We start from the raw sequence: 19,916 nt of genomic DNA, 5'->3' as shown, positions 1-19,916 counted from the left end.
AGTAAAACCTTTTACCCATTAAGCAGTTTCTTCCTAGTCCTCCCTTCTCTCAGCCCCTGGCAACCACCAATAACATTCTGCCTCTATGGATTTATCTATTCTGGATATTTCATATAAATAAAATCATATAATATGTGACCTTTTGTGTCTGGCTTCTTTTACTTAGCAGGATGTGTTGGAGGTTTATCCACCTTGTAGCATGCATCAGTGTTTCACTCGTTTTTATGGCTGAATAGTGTTTCATGGTATGCATGTACCATGACTGGTTTATCCATTCATCTTTTAATGGACAATTGGGTTGTCTCTACCCTTTTGGCTATGAACATTAGTGTACTTGTTTGAGTACTTGTTTTCAATTCTTTTGATATATACCTAGGAGTAGAACTGGAGGGTTATATGGCATTCTATGTTTAACTTTTTGAGGAACCACCAAACCTTTGTTCACGGTGGCCGCACCACTTTACATGCTTATCAGCAATGTACAAGGGTTCCAATTTCTCCACATCCTTGCCAACACTTATTATGGATTTTGTTGTTGCTGTTTGTGGGTTTTTTCTTTAGTTACAGCCATCCTATTGGGTGTGAAGGGGTACCTCCTTATGGTTTTCATCTGCATTTACCTCATGACTAATGATACTGAGCATCTCTACATATGCTTGTGGGTCATTTGTGTGCCTTCTTTGGAGCAATGTCTATTCAAGTCCTTTGCTCATTTTTTAATTGGGTTATTTCTTTTTATCACTGAGTTGTAACAGTTCTTCATATATTCTAGATACTAGCCTGTTATCAAATATATGATTTGCAAATATTTTCTCCCATTCTGTGTGTTCTTTTCATTTTCTTGACAATTCTGCCCTCTTACACACACAAGTTTTTAATTTTGATGAAGTCTAATTTACCTGTTGTTTCTTTTGTTGATTATGCTTTTGGAGTCAAATCTAAGAATTCATTACCAAATCCGAGGTCATGATGATTTATTTTTATATTTTCTTTTAAGAGTTTTATAGTTTTAGCTTGTATTTAGACTGCCAACCCATTTTTTAAGATAACTTTTATAAACTGTGTGCAGTAGGTGTCCAATTTCACTCTTTTGCATATGGATATGCAGTTGTCCCAGCACCATTTGTTAAAAAGACTGTTCTTTCCCCATTAAATGATCTTGGCATCCTTGCTCAAAATCAATTGGACACAGATGTATGGGCTTACTTCTAGACTCTCAATTCTATTCCATTGATCTATATATCTTATCCTTATGCCAGTGCCATACTGATTTGATTATTGTGGCTTTGTAGCAAGTTTTGAAATCAGGAAGTGTGAGTTCTCCACTTTGTTCTTCTTCAAGATGTTTCTGGCTACTTGGGCCCCCTTGTAATTCCATGAATTTGGAAATCAGCTTTTCCCTTTCTGCAAAAAAGGCTATTGGAATTTTGATAGGGATAGTATTAAATCTGTAGGATCACTTTGAGTAGTACAGACATTTTAATAATATTAAATCTTCCCATCCACGAAAATAGGATGCCTTTCCATTTATTTAGGTCTGCTTTAGTTTCTCTGAGCCATGTTTTGTAGGTTTCAGCGTACAAGTTTTTCATCTTCTTGGTTAAATTTGTTCCTAGGCATTTTATTGTTCTGAATGTTACTGTAAATGAAATTGTTTCCTTAATACCTTTTTCACATTGTTTATTACTGGTACATCCTTTTTTTTAAAAAAAAAAAAAAAAACCTTTTCACCTACAAAAGTCTTTGCATGTAAAGCAAGTTTCTTGTAGACAAGTCTTGCCTTTTTATCCGATCTTTTAACTGCTGTGTTTAGATTACTTAAATTTAATGTAAATACTGATATTGTTGGATTAAAATCTACAATCTTGCCAGCTGCTTTCTGTTTAGTCCATTTATTTGTTGTTCACTTTTTCTTTTTCTGCCTGATTAAATGATTATTTTTAATAACTCCATCTTATCTCTACTAACTTAAAACCCAGTGCCGTTGAGTAGATTCCGACTCATAGCGACCCTATAGACAGAGTAGAACTGCTCTATAGAGTTTCCAAGGAACGCCTGGCGGATTCGAACTGCCAGCCCTTTGGTTAGCAGCCGGAGCACTTAACCACTATGCCACCAGGGTTTTCTTATCTCTATTACTCGCTACTTATTTACTTATCTTTTCTTTAAGAAAAAAGTTTTAGTGGTTCCCCTAGGGCTTACAAATATACATCTTGCTGTTTCTTCAATATTCTAAACTCACTCCTTGCTCAAGATCTTTACACTAGTCGTATATTTTGTTTGGAATGCTTCTCCCTCAATCTTCAAATAGTTTCCTTCTTCACATCATCCAGTCAAATATTACTTTCTCAGGGAATCTCTCCAAAACCACCTTATCTGAAATAGCACTTGTACCCACCACCTCACACCGGCTTTATTTTTTTTTTCAGAGCCCTATTACCACCTGAAGTTATGCTGACTTGTTTAATTTGTCTTCTCAACTAGAACATTCATGTATTAGCAAACTTTACTGTTCTTGTTCACTATTACCAATACTTATGACAGTACTTTATAGGCACTATATAGGCACTCAAGTATTTGTTGAATGAATGAATGAATGGCTCTACTCATTATAAGATTTTCAAACCACATTCATACAGGACTGAGCAGTATACGAAGTGTTTACTGTGTCTGAACTGAACCTGGTACCCTGACAGTGAGTTACAGGATGAAGCAGTCTGATTAGGTGTTTTCTCATGGCTGTCTAATTTGGAGGAAAGGGGAAAGAGAAGAGCCATACAAAAAAATTTGTGTCAAAAAAACACCTCTTAAAATGTACATTTGATATGGTCTTTGGCTTAAAGAAAAAGACTTGAGGTGATCTTGGCCCTACTTAATCATTTTACGGAAAAAAGAAACTGAGTTCTTAAATACCCAAGGTCACACAGCTAGCAAAAAAGAACCAGAACTCAATCCCATATGTAATCTAAAGCTTTTTTTATCATACAAAAGCCACAATTGGCAGTGGGGAGGAAGGTGATCGATTCTATGGTAATTTATGTATTACCTGCAGGAATACAGATTTGAAACTCTTATTCTAAGAGTTCTCAAGAACTCATGAATTTACACTGGAAAGCTGTAATGAAAACAGTTAGCAACACATGGTCAATACTTTCTAGTAGTGGTATGCCCAAGACTTTGCAAAGCAACTACTTCATTTGCCAAAATTCCAATGAATAGGATTTTGTATCCCTGGAACTTAAACACATTCTGCCTTCTGAAGCTATATAAAAAAAGGCTAGTCACTTTTTGTACATGATAACCAAAAAACCAAACCCATTGCCATTGAGTCAATTCTGACTCAGAAACTCTATAGAATAGAGGAGAACTGCCCATAGGGTTTCTAAGGAGTGCCTGGAGGATTCAAACTGCTGATCTTTTGGTTAGCAGCTGTGGCTCTTAACCACTAAGCTACCAGGGTTTCCATCCACATGGTAGCCTCTCGAATACTTGAAAATGACAAGAGCTATGGTATTCTAAACTCTTCTTTACCACAGCCTAAAAAAAACTCTCCTATACTGACCATGTGGAAACCCTGGTGGCGTAGTGGTTAAGTGCTACGGCTGCTAACCAAAGGGTCTGCACTTCGAATCCACCAGGTGCTCCTTGTAAACTCTATGAGGCAGTTCTACTCTGTCCTATAGGGTCGCTATGAGTCGGAGTTGACTCGATGGCACTGGGTTTGGTTTTTTTGGTTATGCTGACCATACAAAAACCAAAAAACCAAACCCAGTGCCGTCGAGTCAATTCCAACTCGTAGCAACCCTATAGGACAGAATAGAACTGTCCCACAGGGTTTCCAAGGAGCAGTTGCTGAAGTCAAACTGCCAACCTTTTGGTTAGTGGCCAGATGCTTAACCACTGAGCCACCAGGGCTCCAGAGAGCTAACCTTTATTTACTGCTTAATGTAAGAAATATATTTGTATATCTTTATATGTTTTATTTTCTAGAACCTCTTAAAGGTAGTAATATTTCTATGATCATTCTGCAAATTATTTTAATATCTAGGGATATGATTTTTACTTTGCAACAGAAAAATTAGACCAACACTCACTATCTCTCATTTATTTTGTGCACCACTGCTCTCTATGTCTGTTTTACAGTTCTTTCCAGTTCAGGAGATCATTCCCTAAGTGAGGAAAAAAAAAAGGGAAGCAAAATTGAAGTGGAGGTCTGCTTTCTCTTTGCTGTATCTTACTCTCGCAATGTGGATCTATCTTGTCCTTGAAAAAGAGCACAAAGATTCTCTTTGTTACACTTAGCAGTTTTCAAAAGCCTCAGTTCATTCTGTCCGCGTTTGTTTTCCCAGTTAACTTCTTAATTACAAACCAATCTTCTGTCCTGTGGGTACTCACTGACCTATAGGTCTCGATATTTCAAAACAAGGCAAAAAAAATTCATGATCCAAATGTATTATGACTGTAGCTTATGCAAAAAGCAAATATAATACTTTGGTTCTAAAAGAATTATATGGCACTGATACTTCATTTCAACTTAATACCAAAGCATGACCCCTAGAGTTTGGCTTTTTCTATTTATATACTTTGATATTATTGACATTTCATACAGAAGTAGAACAAAATTACTGGAGGCCCAATCATTTTAGTATTCTTTTATCACTCTCCTATTCATTTTTCTTAGCCATCTTCAATAACATAGTAGGAAAAAATTGATGTTTATGGTTCTTTCAATCGCCAAGTTTTTCTTCTTGCTTTTAGTTTCCTGATTTTTGTACCTAGATGTTGATGATGTTTCTTCATTCTACGGAATAGAAGCAACGTTCAACTTTGTACACATCCTATTTGTCTTCTAGACCTATGTAGGGTTCTATATTTAACTCAAGTTTTTGTCTACTCTTGTTACACTCCAACTTCTACTTGAGAACAGAAGACAGAAATAAAAAATAATATCTCTTCAAAGATAAACTGGTGGCTTTACTTTTTTTATAATAATGTTTTATTGTTTTCGGTGAAGGTGCAGTTTAGGTTCCCATTCAACAACTTCTACATGAGCTGTTCAGTAACATTGGTTATTAGTTTTTTTTTTAATCTTCATATTCCTAATTAAGATCATGCTATCTATAGGGTCATTGTGAGTCAGAATCGACTCAACTGCAACGGGTTTGGTTTTTGTTTTTGGTATCTGAATTTGTCAATGGGAAAATGCTGTCTAAGTTTCAAAACATACCTGAAGCTAGCTGTACAATCAACAGCTGTTTGGCACCCTAGGTTATTTAGCATAATTTTTAAATCATTAATTTTTTTTTATCTTGACAACTTCTCTTAAAAAATGTAGGTATATGCCTTAACCCATAACTCAACGTCTTGATGTATTAAGTCTAGGCTTTCTTATTTCTTAAAATATAAATCGGTGCATTATAAAAGCTTTAAATTCTGCATGTTGGGTAATATTTCATCTGCACAATGAACAAAAACTAGCTAACATAAGGACTTAAAAATTACCCTTGGCAAAATGATACCTATTATGAAATAGATTTATAAAACTTAAAAAGCTGATCTGAATAGATTGCATATTATCTGTGATTTGTAACTTAATGTAAAGAAAGAAAATATTGCCTATTTCTAACAAAACTGTGTAGACAGAAAAAAAAATGTTAGAACAAGGAGTCTTTAGGCCACAATAATACCCCTAAGTATTACAGAACATAAAATTGAATAATTTAAGAATTCAACTAAAGTAGGGAACAAAATTATTTAAAACAGGAGCACAGAAGTTGTGCTAAAAAATTGTTTTAAAGGGAGGGAGGACAAGAAAGGTTATGAAAAAACACTACCAGACTCCTTACCCATTGTTGTTGGTGCTGGAGCTTCCTGATGGTACTTTCAGCTTGCTCCAGCTTAGCACTGGCCTCATCACTCTGCTGTTTGATGGTGGCCAACTCCCGTTTTATGAGGTAGTTTTCCTCAGCCTCCTGGGCTCTTGTCACTTGTCCCTTAGGACATAATTTTTGTGTGCGAAAGCAATTTATGATAGATTCAAAAAAGACTGCCTTTGTGAGGTTTAGTTATTTACTTTGACATGTTAAAAAAAAATCACGTCTGAGAAAACAATAGCCTTGGCAATTATTAGCTAGCAGCTCGTTATTGCTGTGCAAATTGGGGGAAACTAAATGAAAAACTCATCTGACAATCTTATGAACAATTCTTTCAGCCAATAAAAATTCAATTCATGCAATATTACTGAGTTGTACATGCAGGACTAAAATTTTCAATGAAAGTAGTTAATTTCACAGAAACCACTGATTACCATTTGAAATAAATACTTTAAAATAAGGTTAGCTATAAAACGTGCAAAAGGTGGTTATTTTAATAAACCAAGATAACATACTGCTATCAAGAATTAAGTATACCCACATACACTACCCAAAAAAATTATTTCTAGAAAAATGCATGTAAATTTGCATGCATTAAAATATGAATTTCTAGGTTTAGGACTTTCCTTAAAAGTTAGAGGAAATGCTAAAAAATAAAACTATACCTGTATCAATCTATCTGCCAAGGAAGCACTTTCCTACAAAATGAAAAATTCAGATAGAAATATAAGAGAAAGAAATAAAAGAGATAAAATTAGGAATAAAGAAGAAGCAAAGCACACCCAAATTCCACCTACTTTTCATTGCTAGTTAAAATGGGCATCTAAATGTCAAATCTATTTTTACTGAATAGGTTTTCATTCTTTAAGAAAAATATATCAAAACAAGTATATAGACTGCAAAAAATCCTGCGTTTATAAAAGAAATCAAACACAAATTCCACGTGGCTTTTCATTTACTTGGGGCAAGCAAATACCTTCTTTTTAAAGTATACCCTGAAGTATTTTTAGAGTCAACCATATTGTCAAGTCGCTTGATACGAAATGGAAGGAAATGAAAGGGAGAAGGAATTTGAGCAAGCATTTCTGCTTATGAAGCGTGAGAGCAGTTTGTGTAACAGCAACTTCCAAAGAAGCGAAGCAAGGAAAATACGACAAATGAAATGTACCACACAAAAGTTTATGAGCTCCACTTAATAAATTCTACCAATAATTGATAAGTTAAACTTTTTGGTTATAGAATTGAATTGATACCTAAGTATTTATAGAATTCTGTGTGCTAAAGGACATGCCTAGGCCACATAAGCCAGTAAAAAAGTAGAATAAAAATCCAAACTAAACACTTTTGTACAGCACCGTCATCATTCTGAAGGTTCAGTAAGATGAAAATACTTTGTCTGAAAATGTCTCATTCACAAAAGACCACCTAAGAAGATGTGTATTTTACTTTTAAGTGGATATCTAATTAAAAAAAAAAAAACCTGTATTAATTAAAACTACTCAAAAACAATTAAGCTCGACCTTTGTGGAGTCACTAAAAAAAGCAGAATTATTCTCAAAGAAACTCTAATAAGGAAAGAGAAATATCATGAAAACTCTTTTAGGCTTAATATAATGTACAGGTAAACTATCATATAACAAAGATAGGCACATAATAAACATCCTGTCCTCGTTCGGTTCTGTTTAATGTGAAATCATCAATGCATTTCAAACAAAAGGCAAGTACTACAAACTCCATTCATTAAAATAAATTTTCCTTTATTTATTTCTTCAAAATTGATCTATAGATTCTCATGGGGCATTTTAAGATACTGGGCAATATCATGGGGGGTACTTTTAAATCTAGTCACTCTCACCTTTGGTAAAAACACTAAAAGAGTTTATGAGTTTAGATGTTTTTCTTTTAATAATGCGAAACTCTTAAACTACACTTTTATTACTCAATAATTCTTACGGCATCAGAAACATGACTAAAAGACATTACATCAAAAGTACAATATGAAAAATAATGCAAAATTTCCACTTTTGCCCAGTTATTCTATATGAAACAGAGAGGGAGAGATAACAATACCAAAATAATTTTAAGAACCAAAAGTTGAAGCACAATTCCCCTTTGTTGAAAAGTAACAGGATACTGAATTTTTACATAAGCCATCAGTCAGTTTGACTTAACTTAAACCAATCCTAGGTCTTACTTAGAAGAATCATTGCCTCGTTTAACATGTGGCTACAAAGTCAGGGTAACATCTGGAACTCATCTTTAAAATGTGGTATCACAAAAGATTCCCAACTAGATTAATTCTACAGAACATACATATTAGAGATTATATGTAAAGAAATAAGTGACATCAATACGCTATTCTGTTAACTCAGTTAAAACTTAGGCCTGAAAATTCAAGACTAGTACTAATCACTTTTTATTAAGGATGAGTTACTTAGTTAAGCAGTAAGCAGGCAAGCTAAGCAGTCAATACCATACCTTAAGAGGCATATGTGCTATATTTTTTGAGGCTTTATTTAAAACATACAGGAAAAAAAGTGTATGCAATCAACAGAAGCTTGAATAAGTAGTCATTTACTTACTTTTTCTAATGTTTCAATACGCTGTTTCAAAAGTCTATTTTCTGTACGTAACCTCTGGCAAAAAAAAAAAAAGTTTTGTTTGCAAGTATTCCTGAGAGGGGGGAAAAAACTCTGAGTCATAGTCCTTACAACGTACCACCTTTTATAAATAAGAGTATAAGGAATGTGACATACTTTATCACCAAATTCTTAAAGTCTCAAAGGAAGAAATATACGGCAAAACAAATCATCACATTTATTCCAACTCTGAATTTTAATTATAAGCTAAAGTGTATGTCATTAGGTACTAACCATAATGACTTATAATCACTATTATGGCAACTTCCCCATTAGACAGAAGTGATTCTATCTCCAACACAGCCTATCTATCTACATAGTTTATATATATACATTTTTTTTTCTTTTGAAAGATATTTGTTGCTGTTGTTGTATGCCGCTGAGTCAATTCCGACTCTTAAGTGACCCTGCAGGACAGAGAAGAACTGCCCTGTAGCATTTCCTAGGCCGTAATCTTTATAGGAGCAGATCACCAGGTTTTTTCTTCCATGAAGCCAACCTTTCAGTCAGCAGCCGAGCACTTAGCCATTCTACATAGTTAATATTAAAATGTCTGCTGAATACGAAATAATTGGTCAATGTCTGACTCTCAAACACCTGTCAAATTACTGTTACCAAAAAAACCAAACCCGTTGCCATGGTGTCAATTTTGACTCACAGTAACCCTATAGGACAGAGTAGAACTGCCCCATACAGTTTCCAAGGAGCACCTGGTGGATTTGAACTGCCAACTTTTTGGCTAGCAGCCGTAGCACTTAAACCGCTATACCACCAAGGTTTCCAGTTACTGTTATCAAGTATTAATTCCAAATCACTCTACATAAAAAAAATTTCCTTTTTATATATTTTACCAATATCATTTCTTATTAGCCCTCTATTACCCCTTTCAAAATGGAAAACTTAGTTTTGGACCTCCTCTTACCTTTATGTACCAGTTTGTTCCACAGCTCAGTCTAAACTTCCTATAATCCTACTTCTGAATTTCTGCTAAAAATGTCTTCCTCAGAACATTTTCCATCCATATAATCCATTATTTTGCCAGTCAAGACTTAATAGTTTATATAACATATAAAGTCTCATTTCAAGGAAATGAGAAACCCTATGAATTATTGTATCTTATTAGGTAGACTACAAATGAGACCAAATAAATCTTATATTTATTACAAAGATACTTCGTAAGACTGGATTTCTTTTTTTATTCACTAGAATATATTCAGATGATTTGAAATGGATATTACTTTATGTGTGATCCCAGACTAAAAAGGAACAGCTTGAGGAAAAGAAAACATTTCTCATTTCTTGGCTATCCCTACTACTATGTGCAGCACAGCAGTCCACACAAATAAGCAATTATTAAATGCTGCTGTTAAACACCAAGAAGCCAGAGAAACAATGATGGCTCTCAAAATGGTTTCAATATATTTCACTGAAAAAACATGGAACATTTTGGTTAACATAAAAGATTTAGAAAGCCAAGTTCCAACCAGGCAACAGTGTGAATAAAGTTAATATTACAATAGAAATAATTACAGAATTTAGAATTAAAAACCTTCACCTAGATTTCCTTTCCCCATGTCACCCTAAACTCTTTAAATTTTCTGAAATCTATTCTGCTGTAAATAAAAATCTAAGTTGATTTTTCCCAAAACATCTACCCAAATGTCATGGCACTACTTTTTAAATACATCATCCCTTCCTCATTTATGTGTGATACTCACTTCATCATGAATTGATAAATAGGCTTTTTGGTTACTTATTAAGTTTCAAGTGTTTCTGTCTGTTATTTGGCTAATATGACAGTATTTTGGTAATTATAGCTTTGTAACCCCTTTTAATATACACTAGAGCTAATTTCTTCCGCTCTTATATTGTTTTGTTTGCCCCTAAACCCCAATTACTAGTACATCAAGGTAGTTAAGAGACTAATTTTTGAAGTTTGGCAGATTTAGCTCAAATCCTTGCTCTACAATTAATACCGGTGAATGTCATTTAATGTCTTAGAATCTTCATTTCCTCATCAAGACAATTAGAGTAATAATATCTACAAGGATACTAGAAGAATTAAATGAGAACACTAGTATATATCTAACATATACTTAATATACACTTGATTAATGATAGGCATTATTATTACTTTTAAAGTTAGGTATAAATATAATTTTATTATTTGAATCTGCTTTGTAAAATAATTAAAAAAAAATTTTTTTTATCCTACCGGACTTTTATGAGGAATTAAATTTACCTAGGATTGCTAAGATATATTCTGTGCAGAAATCAGTATTTTATATAACATGACATTTTTCAATGAATTTATTTTTGTCTCACCTTCTCATCTTTTAAAAATGTACACATGTAAAGTTTTTTAGTGTTTATTCATATAGCTTCTATCCTATATTTCATTGAGGTTACTTCTATATAAGCTTTCATTTTTAAGTTGAACTTTTTTCCCCAAGATACTCTGAACTGTTTGTTGCTGATATATAGAAAATCTAACAATTATATCACTTGACTGAATTCTCGTTAGTTTTCAACATCTTCCTTTATAATAACATTTTCTAGAACTAATGAAAAGAGTGTTTTCTAAACTCGCAAGTAAAAATCACAAAGAGAAAGGTCAATACATGTGACTATATAAAAATGCATATCCTGTATATTTGCAAAAGAAACATAAACAAGAAGTTTTTTCCCTGTCAAATTAGAAAAGAGAAAAGGAGATGAGAGTAGCAAAATGGGAACTTGTTGCTAAGATGAATATACCCTGAAAAGATTATCTTGAAAAAAAAAAAAAAAAAACTTTTTATTGTACTTTAGATGAAGTTTTACAGAGCAAATCAGTTTCTCATTAAACAATTACTACACATATTGTATTATAACATTGGTGGACAACCCCACGACATGTCAACACTCTCCCTTCTCGACCTTGGGTTCCTTATTACCAGCTTTCCTGTCCCCTCCTGCCTTCTAGTCCTTCCACCTGTGCTGCTGCGCTCCTTTAGTCTCATTTTGTTTTATGGGCCTGTCTCATCTTTGGCTGAAGGGTGAACCTCAGGAGTGACTTCATTACTAAGCTAAAAGGGATGTCCAGAAGCCATACTCTCAGGGTTTCTCCAGTCTCTGTCAAGCCAGTAACTCTCGTCTTTTTTTGTGAGTTAGAATTTTGTTCTACATTTTTCTCCAGCTCTGTCCAGGACCCTCTATTGTGACCCCTGTCAGAGCAGTCAGTGGTAGCCAGGCACCATCTAGCTATGCGAGACTCAGTCTGGTGGAGGCCATGGTAGATGCGGTCCATGAGTCCTTTGAGCTAATCTTTCCCTTGTATGTTTAGTCTTCTTCTCTCTTGAAAATTTACTTGATACACACCAAAAGTCCTGAAAATGATAATATCCTATAACTCAATAATTCTACTTTTTACAACTGGCTATTGCAATCATACTAGAATTGGAAGAAGGACCTGGTGATCTACTTCTGAAAAAATTGGCTAGTGAAAACCTTATGCATAGCAGCAGAACATTATCTGATATGGTGCCAGACAGGAGTCTCTCTGTTTGGAACGTACTAAAAATACAAGTCGGAAACAGGGAAAAGACAGTCTTTTTAACAAATGGTGCTGGCGTAACTGGATATCCATCTGCAAAAAAATGAAACAAGACCCATACCTCACTCCATGCACAAAAACTAACTCAAAATGGATCGAAGACCTAAATATAAACTCTAAAATGATAAAGATCATGGAAGAAAAAATAAGGACAACATCAGGAGCCCCTAATACATGGCATAAAAAAAAGGCATAAACAGTATAAAAAACATTATAAAGAATGTAGAGGAAAAACTAGATAACTGGGAGCTCCTAAAAATCAAACACCTATGCTCATCCAAAGACTTCACCAAAAGAGTAAAAAGACTACCTGCTGACTGGGAAACAGTTTTTAGCTATGACATTTCTGATCAGCACCTGATCTCTAAAATCTACATGAAACTGCAAAAAGACAAATAACCCAATTAAAAAATGGGCCAAAGACATGAACAGACGCTTCACTAAAGAAGACATTCAGGAAGCTAACAAATATATGAGGAAATGTTCACGATGATTAGCCATTAGAGAAATGTAGATCAAAACTACAACGAGATTCCATCTCACTCCAACAAGGCTGGCATTAATCCAAAAAACACAAAATAATAAATGCTAGAGAGACTGTGGAGAGATTGGAACACTTCTCCACTGCTGGTGGGAATGTAAAATGGTACAACCACTTTGGAAATCAATTTGGTGCTTCCTTAAAAAGCCACAAATAGAACTACCATATGATCCAGCAATCCCACTCCTTGGAATATATCCTAGAGAAATAAGAGCCTTTACACGAACAGATATATATGCACACCCACGTTTATTGCAGCACTGTCTACAACAGCAAAAAGATGGAAGCAACCAAGGTGCCCATCAATGCATGAATGGATAAATAAATTATGGTATATTCACACAATGGAATACTACTCATCCATAAAGAACAGTGAGGAATCTGTGAAACATTTCATAACATGGAGGAATCTGGAAGGCATTATGCTGAGTGAAATTAGTCAGTTGCAAAAGGACAAATATTGTATAAGACCACTATTATAAGAACTTGACAAATAGTTTAAACTGAGAAGAAAACATTCTTTTGTGGTTACGAGAGGAGGGAGGGACAGAAGGAGGGAGGGGGCATTCACTAATTAGATAGTAGATAAGAACTACTTTAGGTGAAGAGAAAGACAGCACACAATACAGGGGAGGTCAGCACAATTGGACTAAACCAAAAGCAAAGAAGTTTCCTGAATAAACTGAATGCTTCGAAGGCCAGCGTAGCAGGGGCAGGGGTTTGGGGACCATGGTTTCGGGGGACATCTAAGTCAACTGGCATAATAAAGTCTATTAAGAAAACATTCTGCATCCCACTTTGAAGAGTGGCGTCTGGGGTCTTAAACACTAGCAAACAGCCATCTAAGATGCATCAATTGGTCTCAACCCACCTGGATCAAAGGAGAATAAAGAACACCAAGGACACAAGGCAATTACAAGCCTAAGAGACAGAAAGGGCCACATGAACCAGAGACTACATTATCCTGAGACCAGAAGAACTAAATGGTTCCCGGCTATAAATGATGACTGCCCTGACAGGGAACGCAACAGAGAACCCCTGAGGGAGCAGGAGAGCAGTGGGATTCAGACCCCAAATTCTCGTTAAGACCAGACTTAATGGTGTGACTGAGACTAGAAGGACCCCGGTGGTCATGGCCCCCAGACCTTCTGTTGGCCCAAGACAGGAGCCATTCCCGAAGCCAATTTTTCAGACATGGATTGGACTGGACAATGGGATGGAGAGGGATGCCGGTGAGGAGGCAGCTTCTCGGATCAGGTGGACACTTGAGACTATGTTGGCATCTCCTGTCTGGAGGGGAGATGAGAGGGTGGAGGGGGTTAGAAGCTGATGAAATGGACACAAAAAGAGAGAGTGGAGGGAGAGAGTGGGCTGTCTCATTGGGGAAGAGTAATTGGGAGTGTGAAGCAAGATGTACGTGGGTTTTTGTGTGAGAGACTAACAATTTGTAAATTTTCACTTAAAGCACAATAAAAATTACAAAAAAAAAAAAAATACAAGTGGGGAGCTGCCTCCTCAAAGTAGAGTTGACCTTAATGATGTAGATGGAGTAAAGCTTTTGGGACCTTCATTTGCTACTGTGGCAGGATTCAAAATGAGAAGAAACAGCTGCAAATATCTATTAATAATTGGAACATGGAATGTATTAAGTATGAATCCAGGAAAATTAGAAATGGTCAAAAATGAAATGGAATGCTTGAAGATCAATATCCAGGCATTGGTGAACTGATATGCGCTGGTTTGGCCATTTTGAATCAGACAATCATATGGTCTACTATGCCGGGAATGACAGCTCGAAGAGAAATGTGTCACATTCATCGTCAAAAAGAACATTTCAAGATCTATCCTGAAGTACAGTGCTCTCAGTGATAGGGTAATATCCATATACCTATCAAGGAAGACCAGTTCATAGGATTATTATTCAAATTTACGCACCAATCACTAAGGCCACAGATGAAGAAATTGAAGATTTTTACCAACTTCTGAAGTCTGAAATTGGCCAAACATGCAATCAAGATACACTGATAATTACTGGTGATTGGAGTGTGAAAGCTGGAAACAAAGAAGAAAGCTCAGTAGTTGAAAAATATGGCCTTTGTGATAGAAACAATGCCAGAGATCGCATGATAGAGTTTTGGAAGACCAATGACCTACTCATTGCAAATACCTTTTTTCAACAAAATAAACGATGTCTATCATTTTTTTTTTAATACACGTGGGCCTTGGCAGATAGAATACACAGGTATCAAATCGACTACAGCCGTGAAAACAGATGGTGAAGAAGCTCAATATCACTAGTCAGAACGAGGCCAAGGGCCAAATGCAGAAGAGACCATCAATTGCTCTCCAGTGCAGTGAATTATTTAATATGGCCCTTCTAGCCATAATTTTTTTAACTCCCACCAAATAACTGGATGGGACTATGCAAATGAAGTGCTTGTAGCCCAGTAAGTGGACTGGATAGATTGCTAATAATGTAAATAAGGTACACAACACCCTTGTGGGGGTGAGACCATGCAAATAGGGTGTATGGAACTCTAACGAAAGGATTGGTCAGTTTTGCCATCCCACTAGGTTTAAAAGAGCAGTCAATCCCAGAGCAGAGGGGGAAAATTTACCACCAAGAAAGAAGAGCTAGGAGTGGAGCGTGTTCCATTGGACCAAGGATCCCTGTGCTGAGACCTCCTAGACTCAGGAGACAGAGAGAGAGCTGTAACACTACAGACAGTGGGAGCTGGAGAGAAGAAGCAGCAGAGAAACAGCAGCAGCAGAGGTGGCTGAAACAGACCGGCAGGAGATGGTGCGATGGGTTTCCTGGCCCATGGAGCAAGGTGGTTACAATGGGTGTACCAGCCCATGGAGCAAGACAGCTGAGCGCCTTTGGGCAGGAGGCTTACTGGTGGAGTGGCATGCCTCCAGAAACTTATCAGCACAGTTAAAAGAGTTTTGTAACACTTGCCAGAGCAGGGCAAGCAGAGGCCGGGCCAAGGGGTCAAGAGTATGAGAGGCCATGGGGGCCAAGAGGCCAAGGGCCAGGGAGAGATTTGCCTGCAGATATGACTGAGAAGAGGATATCCTTATCAAAGTATATCCTGAACATTCCTGAATCTGAATTATAACCTGTTACTTCCCTAATAAACACCATAATTGTGAGTATTGTCTGTGAGTTGTGTGTGGCCACTGCAACAAATTATTGAACACAGCAAAGAATAAAAGAGTGCCATGGGAGGAACAGTTGGTGTTAGAGCTGGTAAAAAGGTTGGAGGGTGGAGGCATGTCTCACCTCCACCTCACTGAGAACAGCCTTCAGCTGTTGATCTGATTTCCCTTCTCCCTTGTGAAGTTAAAGGTGGTCAGACATTATATGCATGCCATTTTTATATGCTCATAAGCAAGTTCAAGATGAAGGTGAAGAAAATTAGAGCAAGTCCATGAAAGACAAATATGACCTTGAGTATATCCCACCTGAATTTGGAGACCATCTCAAGAACAGATTTGACACACTGAACACTGATGATCAAAAACTAATCTTGCTGTGGGATGACATCAAGATCATACATGAAGAAAGTAAAAGGTCATTAAAAAGACAGGAAAGAAAGAGAAGACCAAAATAGATGTCAGAAGAGACTCTTAAACTTGCTCTTGAACACAGAGTGGCTAAAGTGAATGGAAGAAATGGTGAAATAAAAGAGCTAAACAAAAGATTTCAAAGGGCAAATCGAGAAGACAAAGTAAAGTATTATAATAAAATATGCAAAGACATGGAGTTAGAAAACCAAAAGGGAAGAACACGCTTAGCATTTCTCAAGCTAAAAGAAATGAAAAAAAAAAAAAAATTCAAGCCTCGAGTTGCAATATTGAAGGATTCTATGGGCAAAATATTGAATGATGCAGGAAACATCAAAAGAAGATGGAAGGAATACACAGAATCACTGTACCAGAAAGAAATTGGTCGACACTAAACCATTTCAGGAGGTAGCATATGATCAAGAACAGACGGTATGAAGGAATATGTCCAAGCTGCCCTGGAGGCACTGGCTAAAAACAAGGCTCCGGGAATTGACAGAATACCAGTTGAGATGTTGCAACAAGTGCACACGATGCTAGAAGTGCTCGCTTGTCTATGCCAAGAAATTTGGAAGATAGCTACCCAGCCAACCAACTGAAAGAGACCCATATTTGTGCCCATTCCAAAGGAAGGTCATCCAAAAGAATGTGAGAATGATAAGACAATATCATTAATACCACACGAAGTAAAATTTTGCTGAAGATCATTCAAAAGCAGCTGCAGTTGTACATCAATAGAGAGCTGCCAGATTCAAAACAGGACATGGAAGAGGGATACCATTGTTGATGTCGGTGGATCTTGGCTGAAAGCAGAGAAAACCAGAAAGATGTTTACCTCTGTTTCACTGACTATGCAAATACGTGTGGATCATAACAAATTATGGATAACATTACAAAGAATGGGGATTCCAGAGCCCTTAATTGTGCTCATGAGGAACTCGGTCTATACACAGACCAAGAGGCAGTCATTCGAACAGAACTAGGGGATACCGCGTGATTGAAAGTCAAGAAAGGTGTGTGTCAGGGTTGCATCCTTTTACCATACTTATTCAATCCGTATGCTGAGAAAATAATCTGAGAAGCTGGACTACATGAAGAACACGGCATCAGGACTGGAGGAAGACTCATTTAACAACCTTGCTTGCTGAAAACGAAGAGGACTTGAAGCACTTACTGATGAAGATCAAAGACAACAGCCTCTACTATGGCTTACACCTCAACGTAAAGAAAACAAAATTCCTCATAACTGGACCAATAAGTAACATCATGATAAACGGAGAAAAGACTGAAGTTATCAAAGAGCTCATTTTACTTGGATCCACAATTAACACCCATGGAAGCAGCAGTCAAGAAATCACACAACTTATTTTATTGGGCAAATCCGCTACAAAATATCTCTTTGATGTATTAAAAAGCAAAGACATAACTTTAAGGACTAAGGTGCGCCTGACCCAAAACCAAAAAAAAGAAACCAACGTCATTGCCTTCGAGTCGATTCCAACTCATAGCAACCCAACAGGACAGAGTAGAACTGCCCCACAGGGTTTCAAAGGAGTGGCTGGTGAATTGGAACCGCCATCCTTTTGGTTAGCAGCCAAACGCTTAACCACTGTACCATCAGGGCCCAAGCCACAGTGTTTTTATTCTCCTCATATGAATGACAATGAAAAATGAAGACCAATGAAGAACTGATGCCTTCTAATTATACTATTGGCAAAGACTACTGAGTACACCATAGACTGGCAGAAGAATGAACAAATCTGTTCTTGAAGAAGTACAGCCAGAATGATCCTTAGAAGCAAGGATGGTGAGACTTCCTCTCACATACTTTGGACATATGATCAGGAGGGATGAGTCCCGGGAGAAGGACATCATGCTTGGTAAAGTAGAGGGTCAGCGAAAAAGAAGACCCTCAATGAGCTGGACTGACACAGTGGCTGCAACAATGGGCTCAAATATAGCAATGACAGTAAGGATGGCGCAGGACAGGGCAGTGCTTTGTTCTGTTATACACAGGGTCACCGTGAGTCAGAGCTGACTTGACGGCACCTAACAACAACACTGGAATAATCAAACCAAGTCAGCTTCCACATCGTCAATTCCAACTCATAAGGACCCATGTGTTTCAGGGTAGAATTATGCTCCAAGGGTTTCCAGTGGCTCTAATCTTTAGGAAGGAGATTGCCAGGCCTTCCTTCTGAGGCACTTCTGGTTGGCTTCAAACCATCAACCTTTCAGTTAGCAGCCGGTACTTAATCACGTGCACCACCAAGAACTCCTATAATACTAGGTGCCAAAAAACTTTATATACAAAGATGGTAACTATTAGTATCATTTTTAATACAGAAAGGTGAGAAACAACCTATATATCCCAAAATAGAGGGATCTCAATTTCAAAAAACCCACTCTCCAAGCATCATCTCCATTCTTTATGAAATAATCCCATTCCAACATTCTCATTCTCATTGGGACAAACGGGTGATCCTATCGATTTTTTATTGTCTTTGACCCTGATGTCCTCTCTTCCCTTTTTGCTGCTGTTATTAGCTGCTGTCGAGTTGGCCCTGACTCATGACAACTCCATACACAACTGAACAAAATGCTGCCCAGCTCTGCACCATCTCCATGATCAGCTGTGTATCAGACTGTTGTGATCTATAGGCTGATATTCAGAAGTAGATCACCGGGCCTTACTTCCTTGTCCATCTTGGTCTAGAAGCTTCACTGAAACCTGTCCAGCAACATAACAACATGCAAGCCTCCAATGACAGAAGGTGGTAGATGCGGAGGCAGTGCACTGGCTAGCAACTGAACCCAGATTTCCCATATAGAAGACTCTACCACTAAACCACCAATGCCTTGATCTTCCCTCTTTATCAAGTTTAATTTCCACTCAGTATAGACCTTCCTGGCATTTATCCCCCTTTGAAACCACTGCGCTGGGTTAACTCTCTGAGAACCGTGCTTGCACCTACGCAGCTAAGCACGACTGAAGAAAAACATAACCATGATGTTTATTTAAATTCTTGATCACTAAATTCAGCTGGGCGCTTAACACTGCCTAGTAATAATAATGTATTTCTCTTGTTCATTCTTTCTTCCACTCTCTTACATCACTATTTCATACTTGCTCCTCGTCCTTCGAACCAGCAACCCCATCCCATTGTCACTCTCCGCTGCTAATCTTGTTTATGATTTCACTGAAAAGACAAAACAATCAAAACAGAATTTCCACAAGTTCCCACAACCACATCCTACATCTTATCTGCATTTTTGCACGTTTACTTTACTTCCTTTCCTGTTACTGTGGGCTAACTATCCATGCTAGGAGTCCAAGTTAAGCCTCCTAACTATGCACTAAATCCCATAACTTCCTGCCTCCAGCAATTATCTTTTCTCTGTCTTACATCATCAGTTTTTCCTATGTTATGATCACCATAAAAACATGTGGTTATTTCTCTCATCTTAAAAAAATTAGCAAAAACTGAACATCACTATCCTCTCTGGCTCCTGTCCAATTTCTCTCCTCTTTATAGCAAATTCTTTACAAGATATCTACACTAGTTATATCCCATGTTCTCCTTCCATTCCAGCCAGGTTTTTGTTCCCACCACTTCTCTGCTCTTTTCCAGATTATCTCCATGCTGATAAATCCAATGGTCATTAATCAGTCCTCATCTCAAAAAAACTATCTTCAGCAT

At 37.0% G+C, this 19,916-nt stretch overlaps 1 protein-coding gene across 8 annotated transcripts in view; it reads right to left on the bottom strand.

Moving 5' to 3' along the window:
• EVI5 (ecotropic viral integration site 5) overlaps positions 1-19,916 on the bottom strand; it is a 261,524-nt gene that overhangs the window by 117,398 nt on the left and 124,210 nt on the right. For 4 of the 8 annotated variants that reach the window (XM_049879778.1, XM_049879780.1, XM_049879781.1 and 1 more), the window contains exons 11-13: positions 8,456-8,509; positions 6,539-6,571; positions 5,847-5,993 (exon numbers count right to left, since the gene is read on the bottom strand). In XM_049879778.1, coding sequence (XP_049735735.1) covers positions 5,847-5,993; positions 6,539-6,571; positions 8,456-8,509 — 234 coding nt within the window. The remainder of the gene's footprint in view (positions 1-5,846; positions 5,994-6,538; positions 6,572-8,455; positions 8,510-19,916) is intronic. The other 4 variants (XM_049879782.1, XM_049879785.1, XM_049879786.1 and 1 more) reach the window with 2 other exon arrangements.

The sequence above is a fragment of the Elephas maximus genome, chromosome 3 (genome assembly GCF_024166365.1).
Source record: "Elephas maximus indicus isolate mEleMax1 chromosome 3, mEleMax1 primary haplotype, whole genome shotgun sequence".
Taxonomy (NCBI): Eukaryota; Metazoa; Chordata; class Mammalia; order Proboscidea; family Elephantidae; genus Elephas; species Elephas maximus.
Note: the sequence above shows the minus strand (reverse complement) of the source record. Positions and strands in the feature narration are given on the sequence as shown.